The 24,793-nt window shown below is 45.0% G+C and overlaps 1 protein-coding gene across 1 annotated transcript in view; it reads left to right on the forward strand.

Annotated features, from left to right (window-relative positions):
* Positions 1-24,793, forward strand: part of LOC147717650 (E3 ubiquitin-protein ligase TRIM39-like) — a 168,975-nt gene that overhangs the window by 104,812 nt on the left and 39,370 nt on the right. Inside the window, exon 7 of the mRNA XM_086920544.1 lies at positions 1,138-1,710. Within this exon, the coding sequence (XP_086776670.1) occupies positions 1,138-1,682 (545 nt within the window). The 3' untranslated portion in view covers positions 1,683-1,710. The remainder of the gene's footprint in view (positions 1-1,137; positions 1,711-24,793) is intronic.

Below are 24,793 nucleotides of genomic sequence, written 5' to 3' on the forward strand. Positions count from 1 at the left end.
CTACCAGTACCACCACCTCCAGTACTACCACTACCAGTACCACCACCACCACCAGTACTACCACTACCAGTACCGCCACCATCACCAGTACTACCAGTAGTACCACCATCAGTACTACCAGTACTACCACCATCAGTACTACCACTACTACAGCCACCAGTACTACCACTACTACAGCCACTAGTACTACCACTACCACCACCAACAGTACTACCACCACCGCCAGTACTACCAATACCAGTACTACCATAATCAGTACCACTACCACCACCATTACTACCACCACCAGTACCACTACCACCAGTACTACCACTACCAGTATTACGGCCAGCAGTACCACCACCACCAATGCTACTGCAGCGGTGATGTGTACTACCACTACTACAGCCACCAGTACTATCACTACCACCACCAACAGTACTACCACCACCGCCAGTACTACTAGTACCACCACCACCAGTACTAACACTACCCCCACCACCACATTAACACACTCCATAACACTTAGCAAAAATACATTACCATTTACAATGCCATTAGCTCAAACTCAAATAAATCCGAGCCCGATTGCATTTCTAATGCTTGTTAAAATCTGTTCGGGTTTTAATACTGGGCAAACACGTTTAATGTCAGGGGCATTCGCTCTTCTAGAACAGCCCTAATAAAAAGATTGGACCCAACCAATCCACAGCAGAACTGCAACATTATGACATTCTTGATTTTATAAGAAAAATTATTTAGAAAACAACTTCCTAATGTTGCACTACTTGATTAATAGTTTGACTGGATTGGCTGGATTGTAATGGCACTGCAGCACTTTTAGGACATTTGCCTTCCACTTCCTATGCTGATAACATGTCTTGTCATTCTAGTCCAAGAATATTCAATTTCATCTTGATTTCATATAATATGAACCTCAAGAAAAGAAACCAACCGAGACCCAGAAGCATGAGTGATGGTGTGATTTTTAGGATGATGTCTGCATGCTCGAAATATGAATGGCTGCGTCGCTAATAAGGTCTCACACTATTACAGTCAGATGTTTTGGGGCGAGGAGTAATTGCTTCTCTAATTGGCTCTTTGCTGCTCTGCTGTGAGTGGTTGCTAAGCTCTGATTTATTCTTCTCTGTTTTGCAGCTGACGTGACTCTGGACCCTTACTCTGCTCATCGGAGACTTATTGTGTCTGATGATAGAAAGAGTGTGAGGCTTGGACTCAGAGCACAGGATCTGCCTGACACACCCTTGAGATTTAGGCCTGTCATCAATGTTTTGGGGAGAGAGAGGCTGCGCTCTGGGAAGCATTACTGGGAGGTGGAGGTGGGGGACAAGACAGACTGGGACCTGGGGGTGTGTGATGAGTCTGTTAGCAGGAAGGGGGATATAGTGCTATCACCTGAGAATGGATACTGGATAGTGTGGCTCAGGGATGGGGAATACCAAGCTCTCTCCTCCCCTCCCTCCCTCCTGACTCCCCATGTGCCTCCCAGGGTGGTGGGTTTTTTCCTGGATTATGAGGCGGGCAGGCTCTCAGTCTACAATGTGGATGACAGGTCTCTGCTCTACACATTCTATATGTCCTCCATACCCTGTGTGCTGAGGCCCTGTTTCAGTCCATATCTCATCAAAGGAGGCAAAAATGCTGGGGCATTACGGATCCTTCCAGTGACGAGTCAGGAGTGAGAGCCTATCAGCATGCTGGCAACACCAGGTAAGAGAGCTTTGTGTAATGTCAATCAACAAAAGAGGGATTGTAGGGCTTTTTATAGAGGTCCAACATAGATGTCCAGTAAAGGAAGATGCAGTTCCTCTTGTCTCAGTGCCAGAGAGACACAAAATCAATAAAACAAGCCACTTCTGTTTGTAAGTGCAAACTGGGTGACTCTGAGGGTGAGAGGGAGAGAAGGGGGAATTCCTTCTGTCAGAACAAGGGTCCTCACTCACCCAGCGAGGTAGGTGTCATGCTTCATCATATGGTCCTGCTCCTCGTCGGGTCGGCGCTGCAATATCCGACAGGCACACGTGAAGGGGCTCTTTAGCAGAGATCTTTTGTTCCACGCCGTATGATGCAGTGGGGGAGAGGGGCCTAGGGTGTGTAGATGTAGTAAACAGGTGACTAAGAAAGGTAGGATAGTCCAAATAAGACTTTTATTCTGGCTGGCTATCCAATTCATTAAAAGCAAACAGAGTGGCAGCTTTCTGACATGATGGTTCAGTTAAGCTATGCTCAACTCTAGAGGTCAACATGTTTCATGCCTGCTGGTCAGTAGGATTTATGGCAATTCTTCAGGACCTAGTGAGTGAATCTATCTACACAACGTGATGGGGGTGAGTTCTACCTACCACGTGTTCGCACCACGGGTCAATTTCCCGTAGTGTCATGAAGTGACCTGTCTGTAGTAAGTGTAACACTTCAATCGGAGTCCGTGGGAGTGTTAAGACACCGGAAACATTGTGTCCAATCTGCTGAGGAACAGGAGCCGAGTCACCTACCCGTCTATGCCAGCACCGGAAAAGTAATGTGTAATGTCACTCATTATCATCAGCTAATGGACCTGTAAGGGATCCCAATGTATTTTGGTAAAAAAAAGCTGTATTATTCGCTGTAAGTAGATAAATGGGCTATGGATAATATCACTGTCATCAGGTAAAGGGAAGTGTAACGTAACTAGCAGTGAGCAATGTCAGGTACACAAACTGTATATTGTCAACACAAACGAGTAATGCTATCACAATAACTCTGCCCTGCGTGTAGGCACATAGCTTACAGATGTCTCCCCCCAGAAGCTGCGAAGGAGGAGAGTATGCTACCACCAGTACACAGTTTATGTTCACTGCAGGCAGCAGTTGGGTAAAAAAACAAAATCGCACTCCTATCATTGCCGGAGCACAGTGACTGTGTTTGAATGCCCATTGCTGGGGAAAAAAGTATTTAGGAAAGAAGTGTGCCGGGGACGGACTGCATATTGAAAAGTCAAGAATGTGGTGTGACATTTTTGGTCAGTTTTGGGGTTGTTTTCAAACCTAACAGCAAATTGCATTGTGGGAAATGTCATTTTTATACGGCGGCGAGCGCATGCACACTGATAATGACTTAAAAGTTAGAACTGGCTGAAGGTGTCAAAAAGGGCAGCAACAGAAAAAGGTATGTTCGAGGCATGTGGGCTGCTGAGTTCATATCTTAGCATAGATCGCCGCCTAGTGTTGGGTCCAAATGTTTGCACCTTGTTGTCTTGGAAGAGTATTTGAAGTATCACGAGATAGGTGACTCCTCCCCTGGACTACAGTGCGAAGGGGCATCTTCTCCATCCTCAGATTGTTTTTCTCCGCCTTTGGGTTTGGATGCACTTCGACAACTCCAACTTCGGGATCGAAGTTTTCCTAATCTCTAAGGCCAAAAAACTCATAATTTCGACTGTATTGTTTCCGCTCGGTATTCCTCGACTCGACACCTCTTTCCATCCATCTCTGGTAGTCGACGCGGGCCGTTGGGCCTTTTCGACGCCACGTGGGCCTTCCGCCGATGGAAAGAACCCCATTTAAAAGATGCCCACAATGCCGATCCAAGTTTCCACATAGTGACAAGCATACGGTATGCAACAAGTGCCTGTCTCCAGACCACAACGAGGAGGACTGTCCAGCTTGTGCTCAGTTCCGGTCGAAGAAAACTATCCGGAAACGAAGAGCTGCTCGGCAAGAGATGCAGCGACAGGCACCAGAACCGGAAAACATTATCGACGACGAACATGAACTTCCAGAGGCAGCGGACTCCCGCTTAGACATCGTCACAGTAGAAGACCAGTCGGACTCTGATGACGAGATCCCACCGGGGCAAACCGCGAGTAATAAAATCCCCTACCCTGCCTCCACCTCCAGACAAGGCTCCGGTCAAAGCATCGGCAAGAGGCCTTAGCCGCGACCGAAACACAGCTTCAGAAGCCCCGCCTTCCGGCTCAGCTCCGAAGACCACACCCAAGCCTTCCGGCACACCAGGACGAGTAAGACTCTTCCCAAAAAGGCCATAGACTCAAAGTCTGTTCCACAGCCGAAAACGGGCCGACACTAAAAAAGTTGTCGATCCGAGAAACACCGGCCAACCAACAAAGGTCGTCGATCCGAAAAAGACCGTGTACCAAAAGAAGGGCGTCGATCGAAAGAAAACAGTCGACCCAAACAAAGGCGTCGATCCAAAAAAGATCGTCCACCCGAAAAAGGTAATCGAGCCGAAAAAAGGAATCGACCCGAAAAAAGTTGTCGATCCTAACTCGACCTCCGAGCCGAAAGAGGCAGTTGAATCGAAAACGGCAGTCGAACCGAAGAAAGCCGTCGAGCTGAAAAAACACATTGAGCCGAAGAAGGCTGTCGACCCGAAAAAGACCGTCGAACATAAGAAGGTTGTCAAGTCCGACAAGGCCGTCGAGCCGAGAACAGCTGTCGAGCCGTCAAAAGCCGTTGAGACGAAAAAAGCTCAAGACAAGAATAAAAGCAAGCAAACGACTGATCCAAAAACATCGGCGCCGAAGCCACGGACAGTAGAAGAACAACTTTTTCATCCTGATCCAGTGAGCCCAGACCAACATAGACTGCATATAAACCCTGATACAGGACATATAATAGTCTACAATAAGAACAAAAGAAGACAGGACACTGAGACTCCTTCTCCTGTTCCCTCTAAGAAGAAGGATTTTGGGAAATCCCCTTCAAGACCTTTTACACCTCCTCCTTTCACTACTAGCATGCCTTATGTTCCATATTCTCCTACACCTTCACATTATTATGAGAGAGAATACATGGGTGAAGACCCTCATCAGGAATTTATAGACCCTGATGATCAGGGAGACCAAGATCACACATGGGACGATCAGATTGCCCCTAATGACCCATATGATACACAACCCATACCAGATCCCTCCACATATCCAACAAAGCCATCCCCTACTGACGACACGGTTGCTTTTAACCAGCTAGTTGACAGAGCAGCTCAGTATCATGGTGTAAGCATGCACATTGACCCTATAGAGGAGGATTTCCTATTTAATACCTTTCCAACATCAGAAAAGAGTATACACACACTCCCTATGCTAAAGGGAGTACTTAAGCACGCAACAGACAACTTTAAAGACCCAGCCAGAGCGTGTGTCCTCAATCCACGAATTGAGAAGAAATATAAACCAGCCCCTACAGACCCCTCTTATATCAAGTCTCAGTAACCACTAGACTCTCTTGTTGTTTTGAACGCCAGAAAGAGGGTGAATTCTCAAACAGGTGATGCCCCCCTCCTGACAAGGAGTCAAAAATCTTAGAAGCCTCAGGGAAAAGAGTGGCCTCCCATGCAGTAAATACCTGTAGAATCGCCAATACACGAGCTCTTCTAGCACGCTACGACAGAGCACACTATGATGAACTGGAAGGATTATTACAACACCTACCAGAACCTCATAAGGCAAAAGCTAATGACCTGATTCAAGAAGGCAAATTCATCACTAACACATCTATAAAATGCGCCCTTGACGCAGTAGATACAGCCGCTAGGTCTGTCAACACTAGTGTGTTGCTACGCCGGCATGCCTAGCTACGCATCTCAGGTTTTAAAAATGAAGTACAGTCTACAATACTTAATCAACCCATTAACCAGGATTTCTTGTTCGGCCCAGCAGTTGATACCATCTTAGAAAAGATGAAGAAAGATACTGACACTGCAAAGTCCATGGGTGCACTTCAATTCCAACAGTCTAGGGGCTCCTTTCGCTGATCCTCCTTTCGAGGCTCAGGCAAAGGCAACACATCACAAACCGCTTTATCATTTAAAACAAATACCCAAGGCACCTTTAATAAAGGCACCAACAGGAGGTTATAGAGGAAATATTAACAAAGGCAGAGGTGGTAATAATAACACCAGAGCCTCTGCCACCAACAAACAGTGACTTGTTCACACTCCCTCCAGATCACTTCACACCAGTCGGAGGCATATTACCACAATTCCTACCAGTCTGGAATGCCATTACCACAAACAGGTGGGTGAGACAAATTATCCAGTATGGTTACTGCCTGGAACTCACTTCTACTCCACCAACATACCACCCAAACACCCTCCAATATCCAAGGACCACATCACGCTGTTACAATAAGAGGTGCTCTCCATGCTAGAAAAGGGAGCCATAGAGCCAGTCCCTTTTCAACACCAGGGCACAGGGGTATACTCTCTATACTTTCTTATGCCCAAAAAGGACGGTTCCTCCAGACCAATTTTGGACCTCAGATCTCTGAACCAATATATACTTTCAGAGCATTTCCATATGATCACTCTACAACAAGTTCTCCCACTACTCCAGCAAGGCGACTTCCTCGCTACATTAGACCTCAAAGATGCATACTTTCACATACCTATACATCCAGCTCACAGGAAATACCTCAGGTTCACAATAGAGGGTTCCCACTACCAATTCAAAGTTCTTCCCTTCGGGGTAACTACAACACCAAGGGTTTTTACAAAATGCCTAGCAGTAGTAGCAGCACACCTCAGAAGGCAACACATCCATGTGTTCCCCTACCTAGACGATTGGCTCATAAAATCCAACTCATACGTACAGTGTGCAAACCATACGTCTCAGACACTCCAGCTTCTGCACAGTCTAGGATTTTACATAAAGTACCAAAAATCACATCTACAGCCCTCCCACATACAACAATATCTGGGAGAAATAATAGATACCTCAGTGGCGAAGGCATATCTAAATCCAGCCAGGATATCCAACATACAGTCTCTCATTCAAAAATTTCTACCACAACACTCCCTGCCAGCTCAAGTGTTCATGCAGCTTATAGGCATGATGGCCTCCTGCATATTCATTGTCCCTCATGCCCGACTTCAGAGCGCCCATTACAAGAATGCCTAGCATAACAGTAGAACCAAGCTCAAGGACAACTAAAAGACCTAGTGTTGGTAGACAGTCGCACTTACAACTCTCTGCAGTGGTGGAATCCACAAAACCTTTCCAAGGGGCGACTGTTCCAAGAGCCAGTTCCACAAGTAGTGTTAACAGCAGATGCATCACTGACCGGTTGAGGAGCCCACCTCCTTCAATACACAGTCCAAGGTCGCTGGACAGTCAAACAAAAAACATTGCATATAAACCACTTAGAGTTACTAGCAGTATTTCTAGCAATGAAAGCCTTCCAGAAATACTTGTACAACAAGGCTGTGTTAATCCGGACGGACAACATGACAGCCATGTACTACATCCAAAACAGGGAGGGACACACTCTCCACAGCTGTCTCACTTAGCACAGAGCATATGGAATTGGGCAATTCCAAAAAACATCTTTCTCCTGGCAGAACACCTCCCAGGAATAGACAATCAGATCGCAGATCTACTAAGCCGACACAGCCAGCAAATACACGAATGGGAGATTCACCCTCAAGTCCTCCAACCATTCTTCCAAAAATGGGGAAAACCAGAGATAGATCTGTTTGCCACAAAAGAAAACTCCAAATGCCAGTCCTTTGCCGCCAGGTTCCCACACCCGTCGTCACAAGGCAATGCAATATGGATGAACTGGTCAGGGAGATTTGTGTCCGCTTTTCTGCCAACCCCACTGATTCCATTAGTGGCATGCACACTAAAACAGCAGTCATTCACAATGATCCTGGTTGCTCCCACATGGCCGAGACAACCATGGTGCACAACACTCCTAGAACTCGCAGTAGTCCCACACCAAAGACTACACCTATCGCCACAATTGCTGACACAGAACCATGGCGAAATCAGGCACCCAGATCCCCATCAGATGAACCTAGTGATCTGGCTCCTGAGGGCTTAGAGTTTGGATACCTTAACTTGCCTCCAGACTGCATGAACATCATCAAGGAAGCAAGGCACCCCACTACTAGAGCATGCTAGGCAGCTAAATGGAAAAGATGTCATCTATTGTAATAATACCCAAATCAACCCATTAGATGCCTCTATCCAAAACATAATTTGTTACTTGCTACATCTTCAAAGATGTAATCTAGCATACTCATCCGTAAGGCTACACCTTGCCGCCATAGCAGCATATCTTCAAAACAGGCAACACGTGTCCCTGTTCAGAATACCACCTATCAAAGCTTTTATGGAAGGACTCAGACTCATGGGGCCACCTTTCGAACCACTCCACTCATGTGAACTACAAATCTTAACATGGAAAGTGGCGTTCTTAATTGCCATTACCTCCCTCAGGCGAGTGAGTGAGCTACAGGCACTAACCATTCAGGAACTCTTCATGAAAATATACCAAAATAAAGTGGTGCTTCGTACTAACCCTAAATTCATGCCAAAAGTTATATCCACTTTCCACATAAATCAGTCCATAGAATAGTCAGTAGCTGAAAGAGCCCTATACACTCTAGATGTCAAAAGAGCTCTGCTATAATACGTTGTCAGGAGGAAATCATTCAGGAAAACAAAGCAACTTTGTGTTGCTTTTTCTCCACAACATAAGGAAAATCCCATTTCAAAGACCGGAATATCCAGATGGATAGTTACATGCATTCAAATATGCTATCAAAAGGCAAAGCGCACTTTAACAGTCCCCCCCAAAAGCCCACTCAATGCGCAAAATGGGGGCATCCATTGCTTATCTAGGAAATATTCCCCTAGAAGACATATGTAGGGCGGCTACATGGTCTACCATACACACTTTCACTAAACACTACTGTTTTGACGTGCAAGCTAAGCAACAAGCTTCTGAGGCCAAGCTGTCCTTAAAACTCTTTTTCAAACAACTGCAGCTGGTACAGGCGACCACCGCTAGAGGAGAAACTGCTATACAGTCTATGCTAAGATATGAATTCAGCAGCCCACATGCCTCGAACGGGAAATGCTACTTACCAGTATGCATCTGTTCTTGGCATGTAGGGCTGCTGACATTCATATTGCCCACCCTCCTCCCCAGTGCCTGTCACAGCTCCAGGGTTTCCTTCTTAACATACATTTACATGGTCATCTCTTACTTTTCTATATTCCATCTTTGCCACAATGGCGAAAAACAATCTGAGGATGGAGAAGATACCCATGCGCACTGTAGTCCAGGGGAGGAGTCACCTATCTCGTGATACTTCGAATACTCTTCCAAGACAACAAGGTGCAAACATCCGGACCCAACACTAGGCGGCGATCTATGCTAAGATATGAATGTCAGCAGCCCTACATGCCAAGAACAGATGCATACTAGTAAGTAGCATTTTCCTTTGTAAAGGATGGCAGAATGAATAAGAAGTGTTTGGGTGGAATCTTGTATTAGTACCGTATTTTCCTGCGTATAAGACGACCCCCTACTTTGCTTGATAAAATTTAGGTTTCGTCCTATACTCGCCGTATAAGACTACCCCCACTTCCAGCGCAGTCCAACTTTCTATCTCCATGGACTGAGGAGATCACGTGGTACTGACACTCCCCTCCTTCCGATGAGCATGAGATTTCTGGAAGGAGAGAGAGATCAGCACATGTGGAACACAGTGGGGGCCGCCATCTTCAGAGCTGCCTGTTATATTTCAGGACCTCCTGCTGCCTCATCCTGCTGCCTCATCTGCCTGGGGATGTGCAAGCGGTTGGAGGCGCGTGTGCAGGTCAGTCTAGGCACTTTTGATCCATGTAACTTAACGTTTGCTTTTTTCTAATTTGTTCATTTTGTACTATTACCTATTACCGGTATATGCTCGTAGTTTGGGTTTATGAAATAAACGGTTCCGCTCCACTGTGAAATGTTAATACGGTAGTTGGGCCTACAGAAACGCCTGTGGAAGCTGCTCGGTATCCCCGGCTGCAATCTTTAGATGGTATGCGATTTTATATAGCGCAGACTTTACCCTTTTGTGTCGGACGGCGGATTAGAGCCCCCCCCACCCCCCCGCTGGGTCGGAAGCGTGGGTGGGAAATGGTGCAGCTTGAACTCGCATCCAAGAGTAGTCTGCGCTATTGAAAAACCCATAAAAACAAAGGGTCTAATTTGGCATCCGGCGTATAAGACGACCCCCGACTTTCCAAAACATTTTCAGGGGTTCAAAAGTCGTCTTATACGCCGGAAAATACGGTATGTATCGTAAAGGGGGGGCGGTGACTTTTTAACAAAGAGGATCTGTAGGGCTCACAGTGCTAATTTTACTTGCAGTGAATTTGCACTTTTTCACTTCCTTCATGTTACAGGAATAACAGGCCTACACAGTAGGGTTTGCTTCCTGAAGAAAGCACTGAGCTTTCCATTGTGACAGCCATTAATGAGCTGGGCCTTTGCATTGATAATGGCACGCAAGCTGAAGTAATTCTGTTACACCTCTCTGTGGCATTTGAAACATTGAATATCCAAATTCTGCTGAGTTGGTTTGCAATTTTGAGCTTGTTTTCAGATTTCTTGATAGGCAAATATATCAAGTAAGTCTGATTTCTTTTACTGCCTGAGTAATGCATCATCTTGTGGCGTTCTTCAGGGATTGTTTGCATCTTTTCATTCATTTAACCTTTATATGATTCTTTTGGCATATCTGATTTAATATTTTCTTCTATGCACTCAGAGTGCTGCCACTTAGTTATGTGAGCATCTGGTTGAGTACTAGATAAGCTGTAAACATCTTAAGCTCAACAGTGATAAAAAAAAACTACAACCTTTGCCCGGTTAGAGCTTTGCTGTTCTAGGACCTAGCTTACTTCACTCACTTGTTCCCAAGCTGAGTTGTGTTCGAAATTTTGAAAATAAAATGGATTCAGCTTTGACAATGATAGATCAAATATTGGCTGCAGTAAAAGCCTTGGAAGAGCTTGCGTGCCAGTCAGGGGAGTTCAAGGAAATGAGCAGTCTCCACCTCCTAAGCTACACCAAACTGGTTCTGAGACCAGCTTCCCTCCATTTGAAATGCAGCTAGGCTGACTGCAATTGGATTGGAGATGAAAGAGTTTCCCCCTCCACGGTCTCTCCCTACACTGAACTATGAATAGGCAGGCCTTATCTCTTCCCGTTTCAAGTCAGTAAAGCCCCTGGAAACTCCCCAGCTGCCCTTCCTGAGCTGATATGGATAACTTGCCCCACATCCAGCTAAACCTGTCACCGATCTAAAACAGTGTCCTGCTCTTGGAGCACTTTTCACACCTCATAAAGGTCAAGCACAAACAGGGCAGCCTCTGACAGGCTAATACAATTTAGCCTCTAGATGCTTCAGGCAGGACAAAAATAACTTCCTAAAAGTTACTTTTCCTAAGTATTTATTAAAGAACTAACTTCACCAATAACTGGGATTTTAATAAATCTAAAGACTAGACTTTGAGTGACTAATCTAGCTGTTTCCAGTCAGAAGTTACAGATTAAAGTGATAATCTGTATTTTGACATTTTCTAGGAACCAGCTACAGCCCTGCTAGTGAATTGAGGAAAATGCCAGACGCTGCTCCCTGCCCTGCAAGCCGATTTGGTATCGTAGCGCCTACTGCCAGACTACTTCCTGCCTGCTCGCCTTGCCCCCACAACTTCCATTTCCTGTTTACTGATCAGAATACTATCGTAGCGCTAGATCGCCATAGTGCGCTTTAACAATCTGCTCAATTGTGCTGTGCTGCCTTGTTTATTTCCTGATTGCTGATTTGAATATTATCGTAGCGCTAGTCTGCCAAAGTGCGCTTCAACGTTCTGCTCCATTGTGCTGTGCTGCCTGTATTTTTGTTTTGTGCCTGATAGTGCCGGTTCCACTGCCATTCACATTGCGTTTCATATAATTGTGCCCCAATCCTGTTTCGCTTTTGGCTTGCTGCCATTTTGTTGTTGTTGTTGTGCCCCCTGCCCGGCTCTCCACCCCGCTCCCGCCTCCCAGCTGCTCCTCCCTCGTCCCCCCCCCCCTCCACTATCCGCATATGACAGATGCCATCGCGCGCAGCGTTCACCCGCAGCGGTCTCGCCACATGCGCGCCGAAGGTGCGCCAAAGGTAAGCCCGTCTACGCCCGTCCGCGCCTGGACCGCGCCCAGCGCCAGACCCCCTGGTTCTCGCAAAACCCACTCCACCCGCATTACGTATGACGCCGCAACCCTCTCAGCACTCAACCCCGGCCGTCTCCAAGACTGCTACCAAGCCGCCCCAGGACACGCCCATGGTCCCTTCGCCTGCCACTCCTGAAAGTTCGACTGTATCAGGACCCACACCAAATCCACAAACTCCATACAGAGCTCCGACACTAACCACCTAAAGTGCATCCTGATCAACACCCAATCAGTCCACAGACACTCCATTGAACTTTGGAACCTACTCGACACTACATCGCCGGATGTCGCCTTCCTCACAGAAACATGGATGAACGCCTCATCAGTGCCCGACATCGCCATAGCCATCCCAGAAGCCTACAAGATCATCCGAAAAGATTGCACCAACCAAACAGGAGGAGGCATCGCCATCGTCCATAAGAACACCATCCGCATCACGACCAGTTCCAATGATAACCTCGCTTCCTCCGAACACCTTCACTTCCAGATTCACACCGACCCTAAGACCACACTCAGAGGCACCCTCATCTACAGACCACCAGGACCACGCACACAATTCAGCGAAGACATCACTGACTTCATCAGCCCACATGCCCTCCCCTCAGAGAACTACATTCTACTGGGAGACCTCAACTTCCACCTGGAAAAGAAAAACGATAGCAACACCACCACCCTTCTGGACAACCTGGCCGATCTCGGACTCAAACAACTTGTAGACACCACCACCCACTACACCGGACACACGCTCGACCCTATCTTCACCTCCAGCAAGCACATCTCCTTCAATCACAACACAGCTCTCCATTGGACGGCCACAGCTGCGTTCACTTCAACTACAAAAAGTCCACGACCCACAACCCTCCACAACCTATTCCTCGAAGAAATTGGAACAAAATCACCACCGAACAACTCTTCACATCGCTTCACCAAAACCCCCCAACCAAATCATCGGACCCAAACCAAGCAGCCACTAACCTCTCACAATGGATCACCCACAGCGCCAACGAACTAGCACCCTTGAAAAACCAACTAATCAAACAAGGTAGCAAAAAAGCCCCCTGGTTCAACGATGACCGTAAGAAATCCAAGAAGTTCTGTCGTACTCTCGAGAAAACTTGGAGAAAAAACCCAACCACTGATAACCTAGCCACCTTCAAGAACGCCACCCGCAAACACCACCAACTAATCCGATCCACCAAGAAATCAGCATTCAAGGATCGACTTGACAACAATGCCCAAAACAGCAAGGAACTATTCAACATCGTCAAAGAATTTACTAACCCCACCACCGGCACAACGACATTTCTCCCTCCCAAGACCTCTGCGACTCTCTATCCTCATTCTTCCACAACAAAATCGCCGAAATACATAACCGCTCTGAAAACCAGTCCGAAGACAAGCCCACTCCACCCATCTCCGAACCAACACCACCCTCTAACAACCTTTGCGCCTGGAACCCAATCACCACCGAAGACACCATCCACCTGATGAACTCCATCCACTCAGGATCACCAAGCGACCCATGTCCCCACCACATCTTCAACAAAGCAGGCTCCATCATCGCACACCATCTCCGTGATGTCATCAACTGTTCCTTCAACTCCGCTATCTTCCCGTAAATCTGGAAACATGCCGAACTCAGCGCCCTTCTGAAGAAACCCACAGCAGACCCCACCGAACTTAAGAACTACCGCCCCATCTCGCTCCTCCCATTCCCCGCCAAAGTCATTGAGAAAGCCATCAACTGTCAGCTCACCGCCTTCCTCGAATCCAACAAATCCCTCGACCCTTCACAATCCGGCTTCCGAGCCAAACACAGCACCGAAACCGCCCTCATCACAGCAACAGACGACATCCGAACACTTCTGGACAACGGAGAAACAGTTGCCCTCATCTTACTTGACCTCTCCGCAGCCTTCGACACAGTCTGTCATAGCACCCTCATACAACGCTTCAGCAACGTCGGAATACAAGGAAAAGCATTGGAATGGATCATATCGTTCCTTGCCGGAAGAACCCAGAGAGTCCGCCTCCCCCCTTCAAATCAGAGGCCACCGATGTCATCTGCGGCGTACCACAAGGATCATCACTCAGCCCCACCCTCTTCAACGTATACATGAGTCCCCTCGCAACCATCGCACGCCAACACAACCTCAACATCATCTCCTACGCAGACGACACCCAGCTGATCCTCTCCCTCACCAAAGACCCAAGCACCACCAAAACCAACTTACACAAAGGAATGAAAGAAGTAGCCGAGTGGATGAAGAATAGCCGTTTAAAACTTAACTCTGGCAAAACGGAAGTCCTCATCTTAGGGTCATCCCCCTCTGCCTGGGACAACTCATGGTGGCCACCGGCCCTGGGAACCGCACCCATACCTACGGACCACGCACGTAACCTGGGCTTCATCCTGGACTCCTCCCTCTGGATGACCAGACAAGTCAACCCTGTCTCATCATTATGCTTCAACATTCTACGCATGCTTAAAAAAATCTTCCGATGGATCCCCACCGAAACAAGAAAGACGGTCACCCACGCACTGGTCACAAGCCGACTGGTCTACGGAAACACCCTTTACGCAGGAACCACAGCCAAACTACAGATAAACTCCAACGCATCCAAAACGCCTCAGCAAGACTCATCTTGGACATCCCTCGGCAATCTCACATTTCCGGCCACCTGAAAGATCTCCATGGGCTCCCTATCAACAAGAGAATAACGTTCCGTCTCCTCACCCACGCACCAAAGCCCTCTACGACCTAGGTCCCGAATGCCTCAACACGCGACTATCCTTCTACACCTCCTCCCGCCAGCTACGATCGTCCAATCAAGCCCTCGCCGCAATTCCGCGAATTCACAGATCCACCATGGGAGGAAGATACTTCTCCTACTTAGCGGCCAAGACCTGGAACTCTCTCCCCACCCACCTCCGCCTTACACAGAACCACCTCTCCTTCAGAAAGCAACTAAAAACTTGGATATTCGATAAGTAAAGCACCTCCCTTCCTCAAGCGCCTTGAGACCCTCTGGGTGAGTAGTGCGCTATATAAATTCTGGAACTTGAACTTGAACTTAAATATAAGGCTCATTACCATGTAGGCAACAAGGTATTCTTATGGGTGACTTATTAATATTTTAAATCAAGGATTTATGCCTGTCAAAAAAGGTTATTTTGACAGGTTTGACAGCAGGCTTTTAGTCAGCTGCAGTCAGGCTACATTTGGTTGGCCTGAAGCCCCGTTTTACAGGCCACCCTGTGGATGGCAAAGTAGGGTCTGCTGGACAGAGGTGGTGATTGCCTTCCATTCCCTGGGTGTGTTTGCTACACACTGTATACTCTGGGACACCACCTAATGTATCAAAGGAAGTAAGAAACATTGGAATTATCATGGACTCCAAGCTATCAATGAATGTCCAAGTGGACAAACTAGCAAGATCAAGCTTTGTTACTATAAAAACTCTGCAACACATCTTCCCTCACCTGGGATTTTCACACAAGGTCCAGCTACTGTATATGTTGTCCTGTCTAAACTCGATAATGCCAATAGCCTATACATTGGATCACCTTTAACAACTATGACTATGATGTATGATGTATACAACTATGCTGACGACACCCAAATCATTATCCAAATGGATAATGCTCCTGGGGCGTCAGCAAACCTGCAAACCATTTTGAAGCACACAGCTAATTGGATGTCGCTGAACTCCTTAAAAATGAACCCGGACAAGACGGAGGTTCTACCTATCACCATCGCTGGCAATCCATGGCATGACGGATTCTGGCCTAGGGAACTTGGACCGCCCCCGGAGCCGGCAGTGGCAGTAAAAAGCCTAGGCATCCATGTGGATGATAAACTTTCCATGCGGAAACAAGTCACCACGGTGGTAGGAACTTGTGTTGGCCTGCTCCGTCAACTTAGAAAAATTGCGCCACTACTGTCCTATTCCACCTTGAGACGGGCGGTTTCTGCAATGATTCTAGCAAGATTGGACTACGGCAACTCGCTTTATCTAGGATTACCCCAAAAACTCCTGGACAAACTTCAGATGGTGATGAATGATGCCGCCAGGCTCATTCACAAGAAACCCAGGAGCACGCATGTGTCCCCACTTATGCGTGAGCTACATTGGCTCCCAGTAAGGCAGAGGGTGCTCTTCAAAGGGTTATGTATTGCACACAAATCTCTTTATGGTAAGGCGCCAAGATACATTAAGACCCGCCTGATTCCATATAAACCGGGTAGGGTGCTAAGATCTGCTGAGGCAACCCTTCTCACACAACCACGTTTCAGATTGGCGACAGTGGGCGGTCGTGCCATCTCGAATACCCTCCCAGCAGTCTGGAATAGTCTATCGGCGGATTTGCGTAAAGAACCTAATTTGCTGTCCTTTCGGAAGAGGTTGAAGACTGTTCTTTTCCAGAAGGCCTGGGGTGGGCTATAATTTTCTGGGAATGATCTTTTCAGGATTTCTGCGGTGTTTACCGGACAAGCGCTTAGAGACCCCTGGGTTATAACGCGCTATATAAATCGAAATAAATAAATAAATAAATAAATATGACCTATAAAGCCACAAGCCCACATCTCCCCTGCTTTGAATGCTGTACATTGGTTACAGGTTGCCAGAAGATCCACATTCAAGCTGCTTTGTATCACCCACAAAGTGATAGAAGGGACAGGACCACTCTTCATCAGGAATAAATTCACCTCCTCCACTCCAGATTGGCACCTTGCCTCAAAATCCCACCATACAAGAAAAAAAACATAGGTGGCCCATCCTTCTCTGTTCAAGCAGCCAAGCTATCGAATACTTTAGCCCCAAACATAAGATCCATGGATAACCTTATCTTCAGAAGAGTTGGCTTTTTCCCACATAACAGCCATACTCAAACATAAATATACAGCATATCCTTCTGTATATAAGCATTTATATTGAATATAGATGTGTACCTACAAATGTGTATTACTTTGTATAAACATGTATAATAATTATGTTTTAAAGATATAGATATTCATTAGTTCTGCTTAAGTAATGATCATATTACTTATAGTTATGTTATTCTATGTTTAACATGTATATGGGTGACTGCATAAATAAGTCTTTTATCATAACAATCTACCATTGCTTCACTATTGAATTACCAACAATACATGTAATTTCAAGTACAGCAACACTTGAAAGTATGAGTTTATTAAGTACAACTTTAATATACATATATTACTTTTCATATGTTCATATGTATATTCCTTCCATGTACTTATGTATCTTTGCATTTATAACTTTGCTTTTAATTTAGCATATCCAATGCAGTACACTATATCTCACCCCATATCTCCTGAAATATGTCCTCTACCTCCACTCTGACTCATCTCAAACCTCATTCTACTACTCTCTCCAAAGCACTCTGTTGTATTTTCTCGTTATATTTTAGTGTATCTTGCACTTTAAATGTAACATTCTACTTGGATTGTTATGCTATGTTGGTTCCAGTTGTTTGGATTCTGGAGGTCAGTTACTTGCTAGCTGTAAAGGGAACACCAACTACTCTATAGCGTTCATAATAAATATTAATAGTTTATTTATAAATCGTATCTTGAAGCGTGCTTCCTTCACAACAGATGTCAACGATCAGCTAGCAACATAAAAGAGCGCAGAGTGAGTTATCGGACTCGGTTGGTGAAAACGAACCGTATTTACACTTAAATGAAGTGTTAAGACAACGTTGGACTTTCAAAGAGATAAGTAAAAGTTCACATTATTTATGATGTGTTAGCGGTGTGAAGAAAGAAGATTACTTTATTATTCATAAAAAGCGAGAAGAGGAGAGAGTGTTTAAGAAGACTTAACTATGTATCGGAATTGAAGCACATTTGAAAGAGAACGGCTGGTTGAAAATGAAACGATTCCAAAAAAATGTTTTAAAACGTTTGATGCTAAACATAATTTAGTGGAATAATGTGAACGAAGGCTCCAGTGAGATATTGTTGGTATTTGAAAGACGCTTACCGTGTTCCATTTCGAGAGGCAGAGCTCGAGCAGCGCTTGTGCATTCTGGGAAGTAATCCTGACGTGGGTCACGCAGTGTATTGACGTGTCATATCTCGTAAAAACGTAATAAACGTAGAGGCCATTTTGTTTTGGGAACAGGTTGCTAAGCAACGAGACAACCTGCAAGCACGGAGAAGTAAGAAACACGGAGGAAGCCAGAGAGGAGGAGATGACGGTGTGAAGGATTTAGTACGAACGAAATCGGGAATCTGTCACGACCACGCTTCCTCAGGATCAGGTGATGCTTAAAAGGGGTCCACCTCCAGATTGCCCTATACTCTGAATGTATATATTACACAGAGCATAAAAGAAATCAGGCGAGAGAATGTTAAGGAAGGGTCTGGAACGGGAAAGGGAGGCTGAAACGAGAAAAGAAGAACACACAAGGTAAGTACAAGAATTCACTAACTACTCTCAGTCAATTCTCGCTAGAACAACACCTACCACGTCAACTAACTGTAGACTGTTCTCCTCCTCTTTCTTGGCAGGTATCAGATAAACGCCTCTATACCATAGCATCTAATGCTGAAAAACATAAACCAAAAGCAGTATCAAACCTGATGTTCTCAAAACAAGCACCAACAATCACCTCTCTCCAGAAACATGCATACCTTCCAGTCTTCCCTTTTAATCATAAGAAATTAATCCCCTTTGTGAATTCATCATAAAAGAAAAGGAAAATATCAGTTTCTGTAGGAAATCCCAAAAACAAATGACAGTCTCGCACGACTACTTCAATCCGTGGGAGAACGACTAAGTTTTTGTCTCTATACGTAGAATCAAGTTCCACATAAATGTTCCAATTCACATCAAGAGCCAAGTTCTGTAATTATGGATGTTATCCGAAAAACATAACTGAAAACAGCAGAGCGTCTCAGCCGAGAACGCTAGTACTCACGATGTGCAGAATCCTCCCTCTGAATCAACAAACAACGCTGGGACTCCAAAGTCGTAAACGAAAAAGGTCTCAGCCGAGAACCCCTTCGCTATTTCCTTAAATGCCCGACAAAGGAAACAGTTCCCAATCCATACGTTCGGCAGCCGCCAGAACGGGTGTCTCCTTTTCTTGGAAGGAAACAAACAGACACTTCTCGTGTCAGAAGGAAACACGGGCGAGTTCAAAATTGCGCACAGCAGCCGCCTGAAGGCCCAGGCACGAACCTCCAGCAAGAAGCACGGACGCTCAGCAGCCGCTGAACGAGAACAGGAATTTCGAAAACAAGTTCCAGAACCCAGTCTCCGGTTCGGGATTCAAAATCACGTACAAGTTGCAGCCCGGAAAGGGCCACCTAAATAACTGCCCAACTCCTCCCAGTCGCTGGGCATTATGGGACATGTAGTTAAAGAAACGATATAAATGCATATTGCATTTCTGAACACACTGTTCATGCAGGCGCTTCATGGTGGCAGGATAAATCATGACAGAATCATCACCGGTATTGTAACAAATTTGAAGTGGAAAGTATTTTGAGAGAAATATCGTTTTGGACTGTGTTACAAAGTTGAAGGGTAAGTAGATAAGCTTTGAGCCAAGCAGTATATTTATCTACTTGTAATATTCTGGAGAACTATTCACTTGTGGTTGTGCAGTATTTTATTTGAAAAACATGTTTTAATTAAGAACACATTTTTTTTTTTTTAAATAAGTGATGTATTGTAAAATGGAGAATCCAAATGTAATAATGCCTCCTTTGATTTTACAACAATCTGGAAATCCAGCAATTGAATGGGAGGAATGGATAGACATATTCGAGAACTATATTGAGGCCTTAGATGGAAAGGACTTTAGTGCCGCAAGGAAGAAAGCATTTTTGCTTAGCACGTTAGGAAAGGAGGGCCAACATGTATTTAAATACTTGCCTGTTAGTACAAATGTGGAAGGAAGGACAATCTCCAATGTATATCTTGAAGCGAAAGCAAGATTAAAGAAACATTAGTCAAAAGAGGTTAACATTGTCATGGCTAGGCATAAGTTTTATACACAACCACAGAGACAAGATGAAACAATTGATCAATTTGTAACACGCTTACGCGAGTTATCCATCAAGTGCAATTTTGGTGCGATTAGAGACGAGATGATAAGGGACCAATTAATCGTACAGTGCAGGAATAAAAAGACACAAGAGAAATTATGGGCGGCAAAGAACCCAACGTTGCAAAATGCTATAGATATAGCAAAAGTAGTAGAGGAATCAGATGCATGCATGAAAGGAATGAAAAATAAGGAAAATGGAAAGGAGAATAGTAGTACGAATGGAATATTGTGTGTAGAACAGGATGAGGTAGCTGCAATCAACAATAAGAAGAGTAACGAAACAAACGTTAAAAAATACAATAGCGGTGTGAGCAACAACTTGGAACAAAATAGGGTGCAAGAGAAGATGTGCACAAGGTGTGGAAGTACATATCACACTGCGGATTACAGGAAATGTTATGCAATAGACAAAAAGTGTAAAAAATGTGGAAGAAAAGGTCATTTCTACAAAATGTGTAAGACAAATAATAGGGGTAAAGTCGCTGTTGTACAAAATAAGAGGGAGTAATTTAGACAAGAGTATGAAGTAGAAGGTGCCAAAAAGATATTGTGTGTTGATGAAGAAGGATTGGAAAGAGCCCAGGCAGAAGGATGAGACCCAAAGCAAAATTCATGATTAAAGGGAAGGAAAACGAGTTGATGGTAGACTCAGGATCATTTTGGACTATTATTCCAGAGTGGTTATTTAAAAAGAATTGGCCTGATGTTAATTTGCTAGGAAGAGATATTAATCCAAGTGGATATCAGGGGGAAAAGATTGATATAATTGGATACATGCTAACTGATATTGTATTCCAAAGTAGAAGTGTGAGACTGAAAGTGTATGTAGCTCATTCTGGACCATCAATTTTGGGGTGGGGGCACCAGTAAGTATGACCTACATATTATAATTAATCCGAGAGCAAGGCATCAGGTGATGGTGGTCGATGAGATTATCACTGAGTCAATTGTAGAGGGAATGACCAACCTATTTTCAGAGGATGTTGGTGAACTGAAAGGGTATGTTCACAAGATTCTGTTAAAGCCAAATGCTGTTCCAATGCAGCACAAAGTGCGCACGGTCCCAATTATTGCAAGAGAAGAAGTTAAGAAAATGTTATGTGAAATGCTAGAACAGGACATCATAGAACAAATTGAAACATCTAGCTGGGTTTCGACAGCAGTTATCACGGTCAAATCGGATGGCAAATACAGGTTCTGTGTTGACTTACGCACTCTGAATCAAAACATAATCGTGGACAATTATCCTTTACCAAACATAAATGAATTAATTTTGTCTTTGAAAGGTGGCAGATTTGTTTCAGAACTGGATTTACTTAGTGCGTATCACCAGATAAAAATACATGCGGAGTCAAAACCTTTGACGGCGTTTATTACTACAGAAGGCATTTTCCAATTCAAGCCTGTCCCGATGTTGTCCGGGTATGAATTGCTGCCGGCCAGTAGTATATTGTTTTGTAGGATTTCGTTTTGATAGCATTTCTTATCTGTGACAGGCCTGTGAAATGCTCCCATTCACAGTGCACTGCTGATGCACTTAAGAGTGCGCGTTCAGTAGTGTGTGAACGCGAGTTTGCCTACTTTATTTTTCCTTGCAATATTATATAGCGCGAACTCGACAACATGGCATGAGCACAATTTACATTACAGAAGAACACATTCATTTATGGTATGCACGGGGAGACAAAGCAATTTGCATGGAACCACAGGATGTTGAGCTGATGCCGAGATTCGAACGTAGCTCCCCAGCTCTAAAGTTCGCAATTCTAGAACTTGTGGCGGGAGGTGTGTCTAAAAGTGTATGTCGTGCTGGCCATCAATGAGAGAGACCTGTGCATTTTTCAAATGGGTGGTGAAAAAATATGAGTATGTTGCTGGAGATGTGGGCCGCTGTGCCACAAATATACTTACCGGGGAGGGTAAACACCCATTATTCCGCAACTTTCTTTCCGCATACCATCACTCCGCATACATTCATTACGAAAGTACCTTGACTCCGAAATGCCATTATAACGCATGGCATTACATTTTATATGCTTTTACCACGTATACATTTACAACGAAATTCGTTGTAAATGCATGAATGGTAAAAGCATGTTTTTTTTAAATGTTTGGATACGGTAAGTATGGGTATAGGGGTATATGTTTTGGGGGACTGAGGTATATGTTTTGGGGTGTTTGGGTATTTTAAGGGTTCAGATATAGTTTTGGGTAGTGGGGTACAGGGGTAGTTTTAGGGTTTAGAGATAGGTATGGGTTTTGGGGTACAGGGGTATTTTTAGGGTTCAGGGCTAGGTTTGGGTTTTAGGGTATAGGGGTATTTTTAGGGTTCAGGCGTAGGCTTGGGTTTTGGGGTACAGGGGTATTTTAAGGGTTCAGGGCTGGTTTTGGGGTACAGGGGTATTTTTAGGGTTCAGGGTTAGGTTTGGGGTACAGGGGTATCTTAGGGTTCAGGGTTAGGTTTGGGTTTTGGGGTACAGGGTTATTTTAGGGTTCAGGGCTAAGTTTGGGTTTTGGGGTACAGGGGTATTTTTAGGGTCCAGGGGTAGGTTTGTGTTTTGGGGTAGAGGGGTATTTTAAGGGTTCAGGGCTAGGTTTGGGTTTTGGGGTAAATGGGTATTTTAGGGTTCAGGGGTAGGTTTGGATTTTGTTGTACAGAGGGATTTTTAGGGTTCAGGGCTAGGTTTGGGTTTTGGGGTACAGGGGTATTTGTAGGGTTCAGGGGTAGGTTTGGGTTTTGAGGTACAGGGGGATTTATAGGGTTCAGGGCTAGGTTCGGGTTTTGGGGTACAGGGGTATTTTGAGGGTTTAGGGATAGGTTTGGGTTTTGGGCTACAGGGTATATTTAAAGGGTTAAGATGGGTTAGTGTTTAAGGGTGTTAGGGTATTTTAAGGAGTAAGGGTGGGTTATGACTATGGGGTGCAGTGGTATTTAAAGGGAACAGGGTGGGATTAGCACACCATATGAGACATGGCATGAAGGGCGGAACGTACCACACGCCCCCAGCACACGCCCACAGCACAACGCAGACACGCTCACAAGGGACTACTTTGCTGGCACTGTTCTTTTACCTTTTAAATGTATATGGTGGGCGTCTGCATAGCCTATGTCCTTCTGCTGCAACAGCCCTTTCCAACGCTGTATTGGGTGTTGTGATTGGTGCTGTGGTTCCTGAGATTACCCGCCTCAAAGGTTTGGGTTCTCTCTTTATTATATTAGTATGGATTAATCGAAGTTCATACAAAACTGAGAAAATATGAACACTTATGAGGAAAGGCTGTAAGTTCATATGGGGCGAAGAACAGGAAAAGACTTTCGAGAATATCAAAAAAGAGATATGTGAGGCGAAGATTTTGACACTAAGTTAAAGTCAATCTTAACTGTTGATGCAAGTGCTATTGGAATAGGTGCAGTGTTAGCACAGGAACATGACTCTGGTATAAAAACTGTGGCATTTGCTTCACGATCGCTAACTACTGCTGAAAGGAATTATTCGATAATAGAGAGGGAAGCCTTAGCTGCGGCATGGGGATGTGAGTATTTTAGAATGTATTTATGGGGATTTCGATTCAGATTACAAATTGATCACAAATCACTGATAAGAATATTGTTACTGGGTGGTGTTGCAAAGGGATCGGCTAGACTGGCAAGATTAGCGGCTCGGTGCAGGAGTTTTTGTATAATATTAAATACGTTGCTGGCTGGAAGAATAGATGGATTGTCTAGACTTCCGTTACCTTGGCATGAGGTAGACAAATTGGGTGTTGAGTCTTTTGATTGTGAAGGTTCGGTTGCTGGCATAGATGAGCTAGTGGAATTGTGTTCTGGTACGATTAACAGACTTCAGTGGAACAAAATCATGGCTAGGGATGAAGTCTTATGCATTGTAAAAGATTTGATTGTAAAAGGATCAAGACGTGAGCAGGGCCGGACTGAGAACCAAAACCGGCCATGGCAAAGTGCTCGGCCGGCCCCCTGGGGGTGCGACCGAGCTCTTTGTCGGGCCGGTTTTCAGCCGATTTTGTTACAGGGCCGCTTTTGCAGCTATGCTGCTAAAAAGGCCCTGTAACAAAAAAACGACCCCTTGGGCCCAAAACCGGCCCCCACACTTGCGGCGCACCGGGGGATTGCCCAGTGCCCGCAACGGCCAGTCCGGGCCTGGACGTGAGAGTACTCTTTCAGTTGCTGTTAGGCCTCATATAACATTTTTGGATGAATTGTCTATTTTTGATAGAGAAGGGAACATTGTGATGAAAGATTATAAATTCATTCCACCACAAGATCGTAGATTAACATTGTTTAAATTGGCACACAAAGGACATTTGGGTCAGACGCTTACCAAGAAAAGATTTAGAGAATATTTTTGGTGGCCCAGTATGGATCAAGAAATCTCTGAATGGGTTGAGAGGTGTGCTGAGTGTTTTGAGAGTGAGAAAAGGCTGACGGTTGGTAGTCAAACGAATTTTGGAAACATTGATAATCCTGATTTACCATGGCATACAGAGCGTATGAATTTTATTGGACCATTCAGTGGCTTGGAGTTGGATTTAAAATTTGGATTAGTTATGGTTGATGTAACCTCTAAGTGCTTAATCGTTAAGTTTATAAGGGAAATAACCACAAAAAATACCATTAGAATTTTAAAAGAAATTTTTAGAGAAGAGGTATTCCCAGTCCCAGTCAAATTGATTACTGATAACGGTA

This window comes from Lissotriton vulgaris, chromosome 5, assembly GCF_964263255.1.
Source record: "Lissotriton vulgaris chromosome 5, aLisVul1.2, whole genome shotgun sequence".
In the NCBI taxonomy this organism is placed as follows: domain Eukaryota; kingdom Metazoa; phylum Chordata; class Amphibia; order Caudata; family Salamandridae; genus Lissotriton; species Lissotriton vulgaris.